The sequence below is a fragment of the Ceratosolen solmsi genome, unplaced genomic scaffold (genome assembly GCF_000503995.2).
Source record: "Ceratosolen solmsi marchali unplaced genomic scaffold, CerSol_1.0 scaffold35, whole genome shotgun sequence".
Lineage (NCBI taxonomy): Eukaryota > Metazoa > Arthropoda > Insecta > Hymenoptera > Agaonidae > Ceratosolen > Ceratosolen solmsi.
In genome coordinates this window covers 6,650,193-6,670,289 of record NW_011948423.1, presented here as the reverse complement: position 1 = coordinate 6,670,289, position 20,097 = coordinate 6,650,193, and the positions used below count along the sequence as shown (strand labels likewise).

The window sequence follows — 20,097 nt, the reverse complement described above, 5'->3', positions numbered from 1 at the left end:
TACGAGATAATGATCAAATATATTTAATCTATATTCAACAAAGAATATTCTTATGTTACTGATTGTAACATTTATATTTAATGTATTGTCAACAAAAAAAATCTACGTCATATCCTCATAGTAAATATTCTGTCAAATTCGTGATATAAATAAGATAAGCATATACCAATTGAGTATTTAGCAGTTTTTGGAATGTATATTTAAAAAAATAATAAATTTTGAAGATTATAATTGAAACTTATAAATCTCATACGTATTCATTTATAAATCAATTCGAATTAATAGAGTTACGATACATTATATAAAAATTTATTATCATATACGATAAATTACGAGAATAAAAATTTAATGTTATTAACGTTCATCAAATAATTCGAAAATTTAACAGTTTAATCTAATGTCTAAAAGTAGTGTTTATGTACTTGTATGCGACTATCACGTATTTTATTCTTATTAATAGAATAAATTGTTAAAAGGATTCTCGTATTTCAGTAATATAATATGTGAATATTTTTAAAATTCGTTTCCCAGTTTATATGGCTCCTTTCCTGCCAAAAAACGAATGATCAATCTGTAGGACATTAACTGAAACTTGTAGCAAAATTTAATAATACGTTTATAATAAATATTTATTACTAATAAACGATTTTAAATGTATATAAAAATCTAAATTTAATTTAAATAATTTTCATGTGTTTCATTTTAATTAATAACATTGCATATATAAATCTTATAATAAAGCTTTTAATATTTGTTGAATTAAATATTGCATTAAACACACTAATATAGAAAATTATTAATATTTGGCAATGCATAGTAACTAATTCAGACTTTATCAGTTATTTCGATTGAGTATTTATTGCTTTTCAACAATTTTCGTAACCATAAAAGTACGATTATATTATCTTAACTCCTTAATGTTTCTTCTTACGATTTCTTTCTTTCTTTGTTTTTTTTTTTTTTTTTTTTTTTTTTTTTTTTTTTTTTTTTTTAATTACTATGCATATAGTGTGCATCTAAAAATATGTGAATATAAAATTTGTTTATATTTACTTTAAATCTTAGAAATGATATAATTTAGTTTATTAATATCAGTAATTAATTTAATAGTTAAAAACGTTATTTTAAGCTATGCAATACTTTTATGTTTACGCTGTTTTTATCGTTAACTACCAATTTAAAGAGTTTTCGTTTTTTGTTAGCTGCATAATTGTTGGATAGTTTTGTGATTCCCAAGAGAAATGTGTTAAAGTATTATTGTTAATAAAGGTGAAATTATAATAAATTAAAATTTTATTGAATTATTTTATATTTAATAATAATTAAATAATAAACATATTTAAAAATAATTACATATTTTTAATAAAATAAATAATCGGGTGATGATATTTATAGGTTTAGTTTTATTATATTATTTTGAATATTTGGCTTATTGTTTTAAATATTGTAAAATCATGGAATCATTTTTTTAATTTTCGAATTGTTGGTATTCAGGTTGGATATTTAATAACCGTATTGATTTAATAAAAAGATCATTGGATAAAATTCAATCTAATGTTGTATGCGATCGACAAAGAAACAGAGAGAGAGAGAGAGAGAGAGAGAGAGAGAGAAAACAGAGAGAGAGAGAGAGAGAGAGAGAGAGATGGAGAGAGAGAGAGAGAGAGAGAGAGAAGCATATTAATATATTTGTATTTTCATACTAATAACATTGTGGAAGACTTTCTTTGTTATATAAATAGAATTTTATATTTGGTATTGCTACATGTTTTGTGTTAATTTTAAAGTTGAATATAATATAAATTTATATATAATTTAAATGTATTATTTTATTACTTATGATATTTAAATATTATTTATGATATTTAAATACTAAAATAGGTGATTTAAATTTGGTATAAGCTAAATTTAGCCGTGGAAAGTTAAAAAAAATATTCAAGCATTTTCAGCAATTTAGAAATTTAAATTATTAGTATGCTAGTTATCATTTGTTTTGGAAATTTTAATTTGTGCAAAATTTATAGTCGATAAAATGAGATTACGACCATATTTCTTACTGTTAGAATTATGTAAATATTTATGACGGCGAGGTGATTACTTGCAGTATGAGTCGAATAAATGGAGTCATGAATAAATTATAACTAAGTTTATTAATATTAATAACACAAATTCAGCCATTTAATTTAACTGATATATAAACTTATTGGAATGCGCATCAGAATTCGTTAGTTTGCTGTAAGATAACGTATTAGTTGAATAGTTCGCAACTTGTAAACTCATGGAGGACTCGTAAATACCAATGAAAATACTAAGGTCTTATTCGCCAATCTGTGTAGAAGATTATGGATAATAAAATTGCAAATAAAATATAATCTGAAGTGCCTATAGCAAAAGCTGATACTATTTCTTTTGCAAAAATCTGAAAGAGACGGTGAATTAATTACCCAATTATTTTCCTTTCTTATATTTGAACACCTGGTGATTAATAGCATTAAACGGCGTTTATATTTCGATAGCTTAGACCACTTTATGAAATTCATTAGATTAATGATAGGTCAATGCTTATATTATTAAAGATACTTATTAAATACACATAATATAAATAATGTAAAATGATATATAATTAATCCTGGCTTTATCATCAGTTTACCGGCGGAGATTACTAAAAAAGGGAGGGATTACTATTTCGATTACCATTTTTTCATGTAATTCCTTAAACGAACAGGATTTCTCATTTATTGTTATAAAACATCTTAGTCTTACTTTGGTTTTTATTTTATGGTGATGCGTCTTTTATTTCCCCAAAGTTGTCTATGCGGTTTACAGGATTGCCCTTTGAATCCAAATCACTAAAAAATTCTCTTTCTTCTTTTATGTGGATTAGAGTATTCGATTGAACCCTTTTTTCCTATGTTCCTTTTTTCCCAAGAAGGACTATCTTGTTTATTTTGTTAGCACAATGGAGCAATCGTCGATCGAAATTCCTTGGGGAATTTTTTCTCCAACTTTTATTAGCTTTTTGTACATATTCTTTTATATTGAGAATTTATATATTCATATCATAATTATCTTGCTTTAATGAAAAATCAGTTTTTATTATTTTTTTCATAGACTTTATCTTTATATATTGTTGTCGTTTATTTAATACGAATTATTTAATATTTAATATAATGTAATTACTAAGAATACTGCAAACTAACAAGTATAATTCGAAATTTCAATAAATTTATTTATATTAAAGCTCAATTGTAACTTAAACATATCAGATCTGTAATATAATAATTATTAGTATATATTAAAATGTAATTAAGTATCATTAATAAACTGAATAGTTAATAAGTAGACTATGCGTAAGATTTTAATATATATACGAATTCTAGATATCTTTTTTTTTCAATTTTTCCATGTTGTACTATATAGATTTCTTTTAACCGAAACACCTGCTAATAATAGATTTATAATTAGTCATTTTTATGTTTTGAATCAGTTTATTAATTTAAATACAAGTTTATATATTATATACTAAAAACATTGTTTGTTGATGTAAAGGCCATTATATTTAAACAATATTAATGAAGAATTAAAAAAAGATCGCAAAAAATTTACTATTTAGTATAATTTAGTATAATTTCGTATAATATATTTAGTATAATTTACTATTATAGAATGTAAATTGAACGCACAGAATAGCGGGGTATTATTCGTTTTCGTTTTCATAAATAAGTTTTTCTTTTCTTAATTAGATTGCTATTAATTGTAGAAAATGTAATACGTATAACACCAGCGGTTATATAATTAAAGTAATTTACTTCTTTATCCTTAGCTAAAGTATCCCGAGTATATTTTTCAATGTTTTCAATTTGGTTAAGAAAAAAATGATTAACACGAATGAATTTATTATTATAATTTGAACTTATATTTACCTAAATATATTTGTATCATCTGGGGATAACTGGTATTAAAAAAAATACATTTGCGTAATTATTGATTATTTTTTTAGTAAAACATTTGATAACATTTTTTTTTTCAATATTCTTCATTTTTCTAAATTAATTTTATTATTCAATTATAGAAATTATAATTAATATTCAGTCATTTGGGTAAATCACATAATTGATTAATCGATAGTTATATTAATTTAATTTAGATGAATGATAAAATTTGGATAAAAAGTTTTTTACTGCCTTCTTATTAGTTTTTTGTTTACTTTATGCTTCTTTGTTACCGGGTATTAAATCTGTAAAAAATATTTATAATTAAACTTTCGAATGTTCGAAAATAATGATAAATAATAAAATTTTGTTTTTATTTTATATTTATTATTGAATTGTAAGAATGATTAGCTTTAATAATTTATTACAGCAATTTTATTAAAGTACTTTATCTCTTTTTCTCCATAATCCATAATATCGGATTTTCCATCAGCAGCATGTGTATAAAAACAATAATATCTACACGCAAAAATGTATTTTAAAACTGCCAGTGTGATGAATGAACTTGCATACTGCAAATTTGGTAGTATATGTCATTTGAAGTTTGTCTCACCTCTACTTTACCAGCTGATATGTCGTTGGTGTTGGCATAGATAATGGCGGCAGCACTTTGCAGAGTCAAGCGAGACATGCGTTTTGAGAACCACGAGCCCCACTACCATATTTCGTTGAATGATTATTGATTAACGTAGGTGGAGGCTAAGTCGGCACGAAAATCAATATGAGAGGGCACCGGTGTTCGCCATGTCATGTAGCCAAATGTTTTCATCGCGGGCGCATCGCATCCCTGTTTTAAAGGTTCATTCATTCTGTTAATCGTAACGACCGTTTCTTTTTCTACAATTATAAATAGTTGCATTGAGTTTTCTCAATTCAATGATAATCTGTATATAAAGTGATAAATAAATTGCTACGTTGCTGAAATTAATGTCTTCGATATTAGATGCGACTCCGAGCAGTGCAAGATTATACCTTCTACGTACTAATAGTAATTAACATTATTATTCTGTACCAGTGACATGGTCGTGACTTGTCAGTAATATCCGGAAATTGAATGAAAAGTGAGAATTTGTAGTGTAAACAATTTATAGGATATCGCAAAATTTCGTGACTTTTCGGAAGTAATTTATAGTAATATCAAGGTTATACCAGCTCTTAGAAATCGGAGAAGAGAAAAGTCTTGGAATTCTTTGTTGACTTGGAGAATATCTGGGTGATCGATCCAAAACGAGGCAAAACGTGAACCAAGGTTTTTCACAGTGCTCAAAGTCAATAAGCAGTCTATCTGGTCTCTCTCTCTCTCTCTCTCTCTCTCCTCTCTCTCTCTCTCTCTCTCTCTTTCTATATATATACCTATATATATATATATATATATATACATATGTCTTTTCATATTTGAGCAAGAGAATAGGAATAAAGGCTTGATTAGAAGTTGTCAAAAAATTATCTGCAAACATGTTGGATCAGGAGATGCCTGGTGCTCAGGACACCATTTATTTATGCAACTTTCGCGTGTCCGTTGATGGCGAGTGGCTTTGCCTGAAGCAGCTACAAGACGTTGAATTTGGAATGCCCGAGTCCATGCAGCGATCACAGTCACCACCCTTAACATTAAGTGGTATACATTGCGACCTACAACAGAGTTTTGCGATATTCTTGTATCATCTATTCAGCACATCTCCTGCTTGTATTTCTATACATTTCGAATGCACACATTTGCTTTCGAATCTACGTATTATTTTTAAAAACATTTCTTTTAATTTGTTTTCTAAACTTCATGTTTTTTTAAATATTTATAATTTCCTTTTATATTTATATTTATAAACAAAAGTCCTGCCAAAATTCAGTTGAATCAAAGTACAGAAATTACGATTTTTATAACTATTATATATTTTTTTGTTTTTTTTTGTTTTGAAGATTTACATTTACACTAATAATAAAGGAAATAAATTTCCAAAATTTACATCTTTATTAGCCACAAAGACTTTCTATTACATATATATATATATATATATATATATATATATATATTTAATCATAATAATAACGAGAGTGTTACGTGCGTAAGTTAAATTAAGAATATAAGTTAATGCTATATTAACTCTTAAGTGCAGCTATTCAAAGATTTTGTACTTAGATTTTACTTTTTCATACGTATGTATGTATGTGTATTAACAATTAACGTATAAAATAATTGGTATATTGGAAAATTATATTATATCTTCACCATTATAATTGTAGATATATCGATTTAGTAAATTACAATGATAAACGTTATTAATAATAGGACAAAAATTTTTAAAATTATATTCATCATCTTGAATTGTAATAGTTACGAGCTGTACGGATTTATAAGAAAAATACACAACTACATACTTCGGTTATGTGTTCTTTACTTTGCAAAAATTATTTAAAATTATATGTTCGATCAGAACTTACTAAATATTGGCTTTATCCTTTGGCTGTTACATCAAATAAACATTTTAACAAACATTTTGACGCCAATGAAATACTTCTTATTGTTAAATTAAAAAATATATCTCAGTATATGATGGTCTTCAAGAATGAGCATTTGAAATTGATGTGATGAGATAATGAATGAGATATTGTATCAAACTGCAAAATTTTAACATTTATTTTTTAGCGCGTGAACCTGTAATTATTGAGCGGAGCAACCTGGTGAATATTTCAAAATTGATAGTGAAAGAACTTATTGAAACTTCTTTAAAATATGGACGCATGCTCGATTCTGATCACATGCCTCTACAGCACTTCTTTATCGTCCTTGAACACGTGCTGAGACACGGCTTGCGACCTAAGAAGGTAAAATAAAAGCCAATAAAATTTTTTAATATTTTTCATAAAAGCAGAAATCTGACATGTATACGCCATTTTTAGGGTTTGCTAGGCCCTAAGAAGGAATTGTGGGATATACTCCAACTGATTGAAAAATACTGTCCTGATGCGTATGACATGACCGCCAGTATTCGCGATTTACCTACAGTTAGGTATGTTTCATTCGTCATCAACGTTAAGGTTTATATCTCGTTCGCAAATATTAATGTTTTATAAATATAATTGGTTTCAAAATATTTGCTACTATAATGGTACAGTAGTAGTACTTTGTTTTTTTTTTTTTTTTTTTTTTTTTTTTTTTTTTTTTTTTTTTTTTTTTTTTTTTTTTTTTTTTTTTTTTTTTTTTTTTTTTTTTTTTTTTTTTTTTTTTTGTTCAATGAAAGACTTATATTTAATCATTATTACAATTGTCGATTGATATCGTCAATTTTATAGGACGGCAATGGGTAGAGCTCGAGCTTGGTTGAGAATGGCTTTAATGCAGAAGAAACTTGCGGATTATTTGAAAGTTCTAATTGATCATAAAGATGAGTTGCTTTCTGAATATTTCGAACCGGATGCCTTAATGATGAGCGAAGAGGCGATCGTAGTAATGGGATTATTAGTCGGACTTAATGTGATAGACTGCAATTTTTGTGTTAAGGTTAGTTGATGTTGTTAAATATCAAGTTGGGCTCCGTTTAATTTGAGATTTATTAAACGAATGATTTATACAAGCAATCGGATAAAGCAGTAGAAGTTTAATGAAAACTAATTATGTTCGTTAGGAAGAAGATCTCGATTGCCAGCAAGGCGTGATAGATTTTTCTCTTTATCTTAGGAATAGTAATCACATTCCTGGTGAATCTCCCGATGATGAATTAGAAAATGATAATATGACTACGGTACTCGATCAAAAGAACTATATTGAAGAGCTCAACAGACATTTGAAGTAATTGAAATCGGTTAATTTATTATAAAATTTATTCGATTATTGATCGTGTCATCTTAAACGTCATGTCGTTGTATTTTAGTGCAACAGTTCAGAATCTACAAGCGAAAGTCGAATCTCTCACAACAACCAATGCATTGATGAAGGAAGACTTGTCGATAGCAAAGAATAATACTCTTTTTCTGCACTATGAAAATCAACAATTGAAAAAAGAATTAGGAACAGATATTAAAGAATCATACGAGGTATAAATATCAAAATAATAAAAAAATGTTGAAAAGTAATATTATTGTTATGATAAGTAAGTTTATTGTATTCTTTAGGATGGAAAACCATCGATCAAAATAACAGAAACAACAACTGAAAATGAAGAGTTGAGGACGAGCTTAGAAACACAGAAACGGCTAAGAAGCGAAACTGAGAAGGAATTACAATTGCAGGTTGAATAAAAATTGTTAACAATAAAGCATGTATTTTTTTTTTTTTTTTTTGTAAAAAAATATAACAATTGCAGGTTTAATAAAAATTTTTAACAATAAAGCATTTATTTTTTTTTTTTTTTTTTGTAAAAAAATATAGAAAATAACGTATTGTTTTTAATAGATTAGTATGAAATCTGAAATGGAAGTTGCTATGAAATTACTAGAGAAGGATATTCATGAAAAGCAGGATACGATAATATCATTAAGGCGACAACTCGATGATATTAAGCAAATCAACCTTGAAATGTACAAAAAGTTACAGGTGAATAAGTGCATGATGAAATATTTGGTTTAGCGGGAATTTATTACGTGTTTATTATAATTTTATGATGATTTTATTATATATGCCATGAATTAATGAATGATTGGAATTCTATCAAGAGAAATATTCATTTTTACGTAAATAAAATATCACGTTAAATGATGGTCTAAAAGAATTATTTATATTAATTTTAAATGAAAAATAGGGAATACAACCTTATGTTAGTGAGTAAAAGAAATTTTTAATTTCAATTCTTAAGCACCAACAATGTTCTAAAATTCTATATATTATATGATTTACATTTAGAATGATATTATTAATATTTATTTATATAAATTCCTTTACTTTTATAGAAAGATAATAATAAATATTATAGATAATAAATAGATAAACTAATAAATTAACTAATAAATAATAAAAACAATTATCGGTGCTTAATTAAGTCTAGCAAAAATTGTAATGACAAATGTTTTTTATTCACTAATGTAATGTTAAATTAACCATTTTTCATCTATAATTATATCTAGAAGACAAATGTTCGTTAATTAAAAGGATATTTCTCTGAGTGTCATTGTTCCAATATTGTAAATGCTGTGACCGTTGAGAAAATTATGCATGATTTTTATTGATTTTTAATAATGTTTTTTCTTTATTTAAGCAAACTTAGTTTAATTAGCGCGTGAATTATGCGTGAAATATCACCGTTTAATTAAATTCGATAATCGTCATTTTTCCTAATTCTGCCTCTCAACTGACGGTATTTGCCGTATATTTGACTTATAGGAGTGCGAGCAAGAATTAACTCAGAAAGGTGAAATGGTGAGCAGGCTTCACGCGAAAACCAATCAGATAGGAAAGTTATTGAACAATCTTGAAAAGTTCAACAATTTCGTTAAGGAGAGCGAAGGCGCTCGTAGTCCGACAACGCCTAGAGGTGTGTACAAGAGTATGCAGAATAGATCGGAGGCAACGACGTCGAGAGCACCGATAGCTCCATTGCGCCCGAGATCAATCTGTGACTCCTCGGAAATGTGGAGAGTTATAGGCGAACCAAAAGTGAACAAAACCTCTGTGACTCCGCTCTCGGAACAGCGAAATATAACAAAACCGATTGTCGATAAATCATTGGAGGATAGAGACGTAACTGCGACATTTGATTAACTTCCTTCTTTACGTTTCAGTTAATATAATGCCTCTTTATTTTTGATATTCATCCGTTTTAATATAAGTTTCTGCAATGTCTATTGTATGGAATGAAGTGAGAGAAGGCACAAAAATTGTATTATTCACTTTTCATGAATGAAGAATGATCGAGAGAATATTATTTATTTATATTGTCAAGCTTTTTATAACTAGTGTGTGATATGTTTGTAAAAAAAAAAAAAAAAAAAAAAAAAAAAGGAAAGATTGTCAACAATTAAAAAGCCATTAAATGTTTGCTTTTTAAGCAGATTATATATTGAAATTAATGAAAACATTTTGAAAATATGCTAATACTATACATTTTCAGCACTACTATTATCACATCTGTATAATATAATAACAAATGAGGGGCGCAGTTACTATTGCTATTAATTATGTTATAACGACTCATCAAATTCTAGTCAATGGATTTTACATTTTTCTAATCTAGTTTTTCAGTGAACATTGATTTCAGGTTTTATTGCACAATTTATTTATGAATCATTAATAGAGTATGTTATTCTGGCGGATTTCAGGAATGCGAGAGCTCTCTTAGGCATAAAACCGAATTGATATCTAAATTGGAAGCCAAAACGTTTTCAATGACTGATACCATCCAAAAAATGGATGAAAAGTATGTGTTATTTATTTTTAAATTCTAGTTTTTAATGCTGAATCATAATCTCCTTAGGTATACAAGTTAATTATGAAAATGTTTGATCGATAGCTACGTATTGTATCTATTTGAAAAAATGATTCCGTATGATTATGCTCGATAAATAAATTTAGAGAACCCGGTGATATGGAAAATAGGATATTTTAATTTTTAAAACCTTTTTGCCATGATATACTCAAGCGAAACTTATTGAAACTTAGGAGAATATTATTATTGTGTGATACTTTCTATATATTATGAGAAATTTATTATTTTCAAAGTATTGCGAATAATATTAAATTGTTTATTTAGTGATAATTTTATGATGTTAAAAGTTCCAGTGAGATAATATAACGCATGGTGATATATAATAAGTTAATATTGACTTATTATGTGCAATTTACAATGAACTTGTAAATGAATTCTATTTTAATTGTCATTGGCATGATAAATTATGTAAGGTTACAATAATAAATATATAAATATGAAACGAAAAAAAAAATCATATTGTTTACTTTATCCCAAAATTGTCCACTAAATTATATTACCATACTTATTTCGCAATTTTTCTTTATTTTAATAAAATTCACCGATAGTTAAAATTATATTTTTCTCAATTAATATCAACACTTATTAACATGAAACTCTTAAAATACTCATTAAACAATATCATTAATTTAATATAATTCCTTTAATTTACAAATTTTTTATTTACTTTAGTTTATTAATTTAAATATTTTACGCGCGTATAAGTAACTAAAAACTGACATCCCTAGTTGCTATTACAGCTTGAAATTATTATAATCTGCAGCACATTTCTAATACACGACACTTAATCCTTAAATAGAGTTTGCTATTCGGGAGCACTGAGGATGGGACGCGTATAAATATATTATGTCAACAAGCTTTTAAGTACAGTTTTGTTAATAGTACTTATTGTACTTTGATGTAAAATAATTTCAATGTGTGTTATGAAAGTTATTGGTTTAATTGTTAAATATCATTTAATTCGAAACTATTTTCTTCCCGTATATTCACGACTAATGAAATTTCTCTAGCCAAACTGTGCTCGGGTGAAAACTCAATTTCTATTAATTATTGCGTTCGCTTAAGCATTGTATTTCTATTCTATTTATTTAATTGACATTCATATTTACAGTTTGAATAGCGTTATCGAAATAGATGTGCGTATGCAACATAATTCGGTTATTTGACTTGAGGCTGTACTTATGAGCAGAAAATAAGTAATGAAGAATTTAATTAAATAATCATGGTAATTGAATTGAGAGAGATTCATCGCGATTCAGAGCAGAAATTTTATCGTAAAAATTTCAGCAGTCAAATACAACTACGAAAATGGATAATTAATTAAAAATTAAAAAAAAAAGTCATATCTATTATTTCTGTGTAAATACATTCTCATTAATTGATGACAAATATTATAGTTTAAAATCTGCTTTATATATAATAAATCTTTCAATGTATTAGATGAGAAGAGCACTTGTACGAATAGGTATAATTTTTATATTTAAATATGTACAAATTCTCACAGCACCGAATTATATCGCGTAATGTATAAAAATAATAAAAAATATGTAAAAATAAATAAAAAAATTGAGTTTCAATTTTGACTTTAATGTTTCATTAATTTGTTAAAAAATCTTTATATATATATATAAAAAAAGTATGATAATATTTAGATTTTTTATAATTTATGCGAATAAATATATAAACAATTTAAATATTGGTTAATATTGAATTCGTATGATGGATTTTTGTTTTGTAGTTACAATTATTCTTTTAAAGACATGCCTGTGTAATTTGCACGAACACTGTGGTATTTTATCTGTAAAAAAAAAAAAGATTATTCGTTTTTATCTAATATAGGATATTTCGCATAAATTTCATAACCGATATAATCTAACAGGACTCATTGAAAAGTAAAAAAACTGAATTTATGGCAAAAAGATAGATTTCTGAAAAAATTCACCGTTACCTACATTAGCACTTTAGCAAGAAAAAATTGCATTTCGATCAAACAAGGTTCATAAGTTAAGTCAACGGCGTCCGAGCATGGCGGCGCTGTATAATCATTACACCCTCGCGCTAATCATTATTAATGCAATCAGGTGTAAGACGATTGATGACGTGCGTTCAGGGGCGGAGGAACGTGTGAGGATCCTTGGAGCCGAAGCAGCCGAGAAGGAGGCACGTGTCACTGATATTGAACAAGAGTTGCGCATCGAACGTGAATGGCGAACTTCGTTGCACGAGTCAGCGATCGGCAACACCGAGAAAATATCACAACTTCATCAAGAAATCGACCAGCTGAAAATAGAGTCCGAGGTAATTTGTCGGTCGACAGCTATTTTAAAAAGTCACTTCTGATGACGTTTTATTGTGAATGATAAATGTGATGCGTCGATGGCGACGTGAGCCATGCATTAAATGTCGCTTAAATACTTATCTGATTATTTTTATGATTATTTATCGAGTGACTAGTGGCTTTTATCGCCGAATGAATATTTTGCAAATTATTAATGAAAAGATTTATATGCCTATGCTGTTTTTATAAAATATACGATTTCAACCACATTACGACGTAATGAAAAATGAATTTTGAAAAGTTTCTAAGTAGTAATTGTGCAGAGATAAAGGTATCGTAGAAAATTGAGCCGTATATTCTTGTTAAATGTTTTAACTTCTACTTTTGCAATTAAACTTCTAATTAAATACTATCTTATTAGATAAATTATGGGAAATTTTTTACAATATTTTTAGGGCACAATTGATAAATGATATGTACATTCGGTGAAATATATTTGGTAATGAAAACCTGTAAGTTTTATAGAACGTTAACGCTCAATATGGAGATAAGACACATAAAATTCGATCCACCTAGTATTACATATATAATGTAATAGATGTTATAGATTAAATAAAATCATTTTGAAATTCGTACTATAGCAGTTGTGTGAAAACCTAATTTTAATAATTGTATTTATATTTTGAGTTAGCATTGGCAATTGTTAATTGTTCTTTTTACTTAATTGTAATTATTCAATTGTTCTTGAACAGTAAAATCGATTTAATGAAAGCAGACGCTCTCGTAACATTAGATTGATTTGTTTATAGTTGTCGTCATATAATATATGATTATACCTTGCCCAATGGTACTTTTAGTCGCGCGTCTGGATATTAAAATATCTTTGTTAATGCATGACAATGCAAAACGAGTCGCTGAATTTCGACTCTGCTTGTCATCATTCTTTTGTCATCCTTCTTCGGTCAACAGTCGCATCCTCCAATTCGTAGTGAAATTATTATTTTGTATACCAAGGCGAAATATAGCGAGCAATCATTATATTAGAGAGAATAGTTGGTTGAAAGGGTCGAGCCTTGAATAGGTGGGAAATGAATGGAAAGAGCGCGCAATCCGCGTTAGAGAATAGCGTCGATCAATCGGAGCGAGAATTTAATTTTCAAGTCGGACAATAATATCCCCAGAAGTACAAATGCCTGCAAGAAGAGCATTACGCCCTGAAGGAGATCTGCTCGGAGCAGGAGGTAACTTTGGAGGAGCTCGGAGTCCAGCTGAGCATGGCCAAGTTGGCGGCGGTCGAGTTGCGCGAGCACCAACAGCCCGATGAAGCTGGGACGGCGACCTGGGCCAACGACCGGATGGTCACTCACTGCAAGAGCTGTAGCAGGGAATTCAACATTACTCGTCGCAAGGTAATCAAACTTTTTAATTTGCCTCGGCCCAAACCCCGCCCGCCCCACCCACCCACGCCGTCGAGGCCGCTCGTCAGTTGGTGCGAGGCGGAGTACGGTAACCGAGCAACTTCTCACTAATCGTTTACCAGTAATTATCTCGGCGCGCGCACTCCTGCCGAACTTCTATTTCCATTCGCGCGTTCACTCGGAATGGTAGTGCCACGGCCACGAGGAAGAACTTAATTACGATATAACGCGAGGAAAATAATTAGCCATCCGTGCGTTCGGGATTTCTTTTTTAACCGATTTTGCACAATTAAATGATAATCGCTGGCGAATGCGAGATTTCCGACGGCCATTGACATTATCTTGATATTGTAATTCTAAGTCTTTAACGCGTAATGGATTTACGCTTTTATGCCGAATTTGAGCGAGCAGTGCCGCTTTTGCCAAGTCCATTAAGACAGTCAGACGAGTGTTATATGTTAGATATTTATAACGGAAATATATTTGATTTAAATAAAGTAATGAAGGTTCTCGACTGTTTTCGAATCCTCAGATTTTTACGTTAAAAATGAAAAACAAAAAGGCAACAAAATACTCAATTTCGAGACATCTCTCGTCAGGCTTTTAATAAGAAGTAAAATTAAAATTTACTTCAATAGGCTTCAATTTACATCGATTATATGCAGAAGGAAATTTTGTTTTACCTCAAATCTAATATATCAGTTTTAACATGAATTTTTTAATTTTTGTTTAATTATCGAAAAAGAACGGTAATACTTTTCAAAGTTTGCAACCATTATACACAGACTCTCAATTTTCAAACTTTAGGCTAAGTAGATTTTGGGCTCTACAAGTTTGTAATTCCAAGTTTTTCGCTACGACTTCCACTTTATTCGGCAAACAATTGTTTGCTTCTTCAGAAATTATATATCCTAAGAATATCTGTAATATTCTGCTTTATTATTATTATAATTATTTTTTTATTTTATTATTATTTTTATTATTTTTTTTTTTTTACAAACCATTGCTTATTCGCTATAAATTGTGAGTATTATTTTAATTTGTTATCTTCATAACTTTTGCGAATATTTTCAATAAATTCTTTTAGATGTACATTCAAATGTAAGCTCGGGCAAGAATTTAAGTATAAAATAGAAAATCGAATAATAAATAGTGAGTAAGGAAACAGAGGGAAAAGTTCTTGTATATAGTAAGATTATGAAGAAATATGAAATTGAACTATTATAATACTCTACACGGCTGAAGCTTATGGACACAATTTTTTTTTTCTTTACTCACATAACGTAATTTATATGTTCTTCATCATAAAGTGATTCTGCCGATAAGAATAGATCAAAGGCTTGATTGTATGAATTTTTAAAAATATTTCCATATTAAATTTATTCAAAATTACTTATTAATGTTGCGAAGTACAGCTTTACTTTGATTCGCTATGGTGAATTAATAATGCCAGTAACATAATTTAAAGTAAAAGTGCAATGAATTAATTGTAAAATAGAGCACTTACAGATTACGTATTAAATATATAAAGTGTTGATGGGCATCTGAATTTCCTCAATTTATCAATAAATTATCATCGCTAAGATATCGAAAAATAATGTAAAACTAAAAGGCCTTGTGATAGCGACATGTGGGCGCTGTAAGCAATCTCCTCGCCTCCCTTTTCTCCCTATGATAATATAATCTACGAACGACGCGATCATTAAGGGCTAATGTTTTCCACGAATTTTCTCCTTCGAAATCGGAGAAAAGAAGCAAGATTTTTATCGCGTATGGCAAACACGCGCGTAACATCATCATCTCGATTAATTATCATATGTGGGCCGAGTGTAGGGCAAAGGCGCCCAGCGATATGCAGCCTTGATTAGCGATCGTGGAGTGACAAGCAAGGCGCGAGCCGCGAACTACGGAAACTATGGTGCGGTCATAAAGCATGCATATTCAGGAGTGAGTAAGAGAGAGAGAGAGAGAGAGAAAAGGTCGTCAATAGAGTTGTCGGGGCCGCGGGGTTAAAAGTGTACGTGAACCAAGCGAATAAGTTATTGCATAATAACAAGGCAAACTCCTTGGAAATATCCCTAGTCGTTACGTTTTTCTTCTTGTTTTCTTCTTCTTTTATTCCTTCGCAATTGATTATGTGAGATTACCATAGTGTTTAATATCGGCCACCTCGTGCAGGTTGGCGTAGCCAGGGATTGTTGTTTGGGCATGGGGCGAAGCTTTGTGCGGAGGTGCTTTCTATGCCATGCAAACCTATGCAGGAGGATGTCAGGGCTCTTCTGAAATTGAAGTTGAAGCTTGTCTTTTCGCGACAAGGATACCAAAGTATATGGTGCGCGCTGACCGGAAAGCTTTGGTTAATCTTATCGAGCCCCGAAATGACCTTTTTCTTGGCATGCTACTCTGCACTTCTTCTCTGGTATTATTACGCCCTGATGTTTCATTAGATCCTTGCAATTTATTCCGTTCTCGAGTCCGACGCCTTAGTAGGAAGGAGAAATTATATTTGATATTATTTTTAGATTACTGAGAGCCAAGTAGAAATTTACAAGTTATTTTTACTATCCGTCTCTATACTATAATCGAGTCTCTAGATTAATCTTCACCAATAGCTACGTTGTTTAAATGTCGTCATTCTTTGTAGTTTAAATGAGTTTAACAAAATTGCGATAATGTTCAAAGTAGCAATGTATTTGTTGTTGTCACGACAGCGAATGAATATTGTACACTGACGCATACTTAGTCCGATTCTTAGTCCTCTTAATTATAAAAATGTCGAGGTTCGTTATCCTCATTTTCCAAATATCTTTCATTTGGCAGTTTTAGATTTAGGTGTATTTTTTGCACAGTCCATTAGTGCCAGGATCTCAACCTTATTATTTGCACTGCTATGAAGATTTATACAATTTTTATTACGCTCTATTATTAATAAGATAATACCATGTCAATAGCATCGCTCTCCTCTTTTACCGTCTTAATTAAATTAATTAGCTCCATTAAAAAAAAAAGAAAAAAGAAAAAAAAAAGAAGAAAAACGACTTTTTAAGTTTTTTCAATTAAAATGTTACGATTGACAATCGCTATAATTACGAATGTATAATATATAAAACGTGATGAGGCATTTTACGTTATTTGATAATCATACGCACTAGAGTATCGAGTAGTATAACACGACGGATGACGAAGATGTAATTTGAATTTTCTTTTTTAGCATCATTGTCGAAACTGCGGCAGCATCTTTTGTCACGCGTGTAGCGACAACATGACTTCACTGCCGAATTCAGGAGCAAAAGCAGTCCGGGTCTGCGACCAGTGCCACGTCTTTCTTGTTGGGCATTATTCCCTCATGTAGTAACCCCCGACGTCCATGAGCTGCAATTAATCGAGCAAATCGATCGATCCTATGGATATTATTTGAAAGTATGTACATTGTGCGTGTGCACATGCGCGCGCGTATAACACTGTTACAATTTTATTGTAAAAATTGCTAAATTGGGAAAATGTTTGTAATTTGTATGATTTTATGAGAATTTTATTATTTCTTGAAAGCTAAATTATTCTAATAAAAATACGCTCATTGTATAAAATACGACAGGTTCTTTTGTAAAGTTTTCAGATTGAAGATGTTTTCCAAAACAAGAGAAGATTTTAACGTAATTTTGTGAATTTGAAATAAATCGAATAGTTATTATATTCAATGTTTCTCCAACTTAGAATATATGTATACTGATAGTAAGAAGAGTTATTTTCAACATTTTTATACCGATGTTTTAAGACATAAATTTATTTTCGAATGTAGTTGTAATTATGATTCCCATTATCTTTCAGATTACAATGTTAATTTTATAGTTATAAATCAGATTACAATAGCAATTTTTATTAATTAACTGAATTTCAAAAAAAAAAAAATAAAAAACAAAAAACGTATAAAGCATATAATGTAATAAATCGCAAATTACGAATAATTAATTCAGAAACTATTTTATTTTAAAATAATCTAAATTATTGATAGGTAATCGAGGCAATTGTATGGCTAATCCATTTGTATTGATTTACATAATTAGTTCAAAGATTTATCGCTGCTATACAATAATCAATTTATACAATTATTTTAAATTATCTATTTCTAATAAAATATGTTTTGAAAAATCCTTGTAATTTATCAAATTTTTGTTAATTTTTAGGCATTAAAACATTGTTGAAATATGAAAAACTATACGAAAGTAAATAAATAATTGTTGTTTTTATTTGTAATTAGTGGAAATTAAACATTTTATATATTTATTTGCTACACATGATTAAATAATTCTTTATTTTTAAAGATTTATTTTTGAAGCAACGTGACTTATGTCTACATTCTTATGTAACAGTTTTAAATATTTGATAATCGCGACTCGTATTATATTATATTAATTGAATTTTAAATAGCAGCTGTTATATCATAAAAGACATTACGTTTTGAAAATTTAAATAAATTTATTCAGCTGCTGGAAATAGTAAAAGTGAATTGTTTACTTTCAAATTATACATTAAGTGACCCACAAGTAAGTGAATCGTATCGTAAGTTCGTATAGAAAACCAGCCAATACAATTCATTATTTCATTAAAATTATTATCGTGTTTATGTTATCTAAAATGTTAGATAATTATTTATATTAATATACACAGTAATCACGGGCTCGAATTTGAAGTTAACAACTTCATTTTTAATATATTTAACATTTTCGGTAAATAAAAGTTTCATAGATTACACATAATAATATTAACAATAACAAACCTTTTTATAATTAGTTTGAATTAACTTTTTAAAATAACAAAGCATTTAATTTTAATTTATATTTAAATATCATATTCAAAATTTTCTTATATATCTGTATTATGATTTCGTAATATTAAATGAAGAGATTGTTATAATTTAAATTGAATTAACTTTTTATGTTGAATTCAACTTTTACATTAAACATGGTTACAGCTAATGATTGATAGTATAAATAATTAATATATTCCATCGCTTAGACATTCACATGTATCATTACATATGATATCCAGAAATTGATTCTAAAATTGAATTTAAAGTAAATAATATAATTACGTGCAACTAAAAATAGATAATGGATGTCCGGATTCAAATACGTTCCCGATTAGAGGTCATCCCTTCCCATTTCATCTTAATTTAATATTTTGTCAATGAGACTATCATACATAATAAATGAAATTTCAAATTAAATTAATTCTTCACTTGAAATAGTACACCATACTCACTAGTTCATAATTTTTTATTGATGTATTTTTTTCAGGCTACAATTAGGCATTCTATTATAAGAACATTTACTTTTATTTATTCGTAACGAATAAGTTAATATTTTATATTTTGGAAAAAATCTACCTTGGAAATAAGCTTAGTACAAAAATCAATAATTAATTTACATGATTTATTAGTCACTGACTATTAATTTAATTTGCGTTATTGTTTTTCATTTTAGAAATGGTATTTGATATTTATTTTCATTAAAGTATAATTATAAAATTTCATTAAATGGAATATTTCATAATTCTTGTCTTTAATAATTTACCTGTTTCAGAAAATCATTAATTTCTTTTTCAATGAATTTTCCACATGTAGACACTCATTTTTAAATCATTGCTATATTAATTAATTTATTTATTAATTCGTCTGCGAATTAGAAATCCATGTCAAATTGAATTGTAAAATATTTTATCTCTATGTCATCTTTAAAAAATACTTCGGATTTCCTGTCTTTTTAATATACATTTTCTTATTATAATGTCATTAATTTTTTAATATTTATTTGTAAAATTATTTGCATTACTATTATTTCCTCCTCTGTTATGATACATTTCAGCTAAAATTATTATGAGTGTGACTAATTTACATAATAATATATTTTTTACTGGACATCGGCTATAGTAGAACGTTTATTTAATAGATTATATTTTTTGAACTAAGTAAACCGAACGAAACGTTCATTTGT

The 20,097-nt window shown here is 28.4% G+C and overlaps 1 protein-coding gene across 2 annotated transcripts; it reads left to right on the top strand.

Moving 5' to 3' along the window:
- Positions 1-5,379: 5,379 nt before the first annotated feature.
- LOC105362240 (protein RUFY3) lies at positions 5,380-17,561 on the top strand. 2 transcript variants are annotated; one of them, XM_011499630.1, is made up of 12 exons: positions 5,380-5,610; positions 6,637-6,815; positions 6,891-7,000; positions 7,284-7,491; positions 7,616-7,779; positions 7,862-8,024; positions 8,103-8,219; positions 8,383-8,523; positions 10,242-10,339; positions 12,490-12,706; positions 13,868-14,095; positions 17,316-17,561. In XM_011499630.1, the coding sequence occupies exons 1-12, from the start codon at positions 5,448-5,450 to the stop codon at positions 17,454-17,456; spliced, it is 1,929 nt and encodes a 642-aa protein (XP_011497932.1). In that variant the 5' UTR covers positions 5,380-5,447; the 3' UTR covers positions 17,457-17,561. The 2 variants fall into 2 exon arrangements, with proteins under 2 accessions (XP_011497932.1, XP_011497933.1); XM_011499631.1 differs by lacking the exons at positions 10,242-10,339; positions 12,490-12,706; positions 13,868-14,095; positions 17,316-17,561 and adding an exon at positions 9,307-9,821.
- Positions 17,562-20,097: the final 2,536 nt, after the last annotated feature.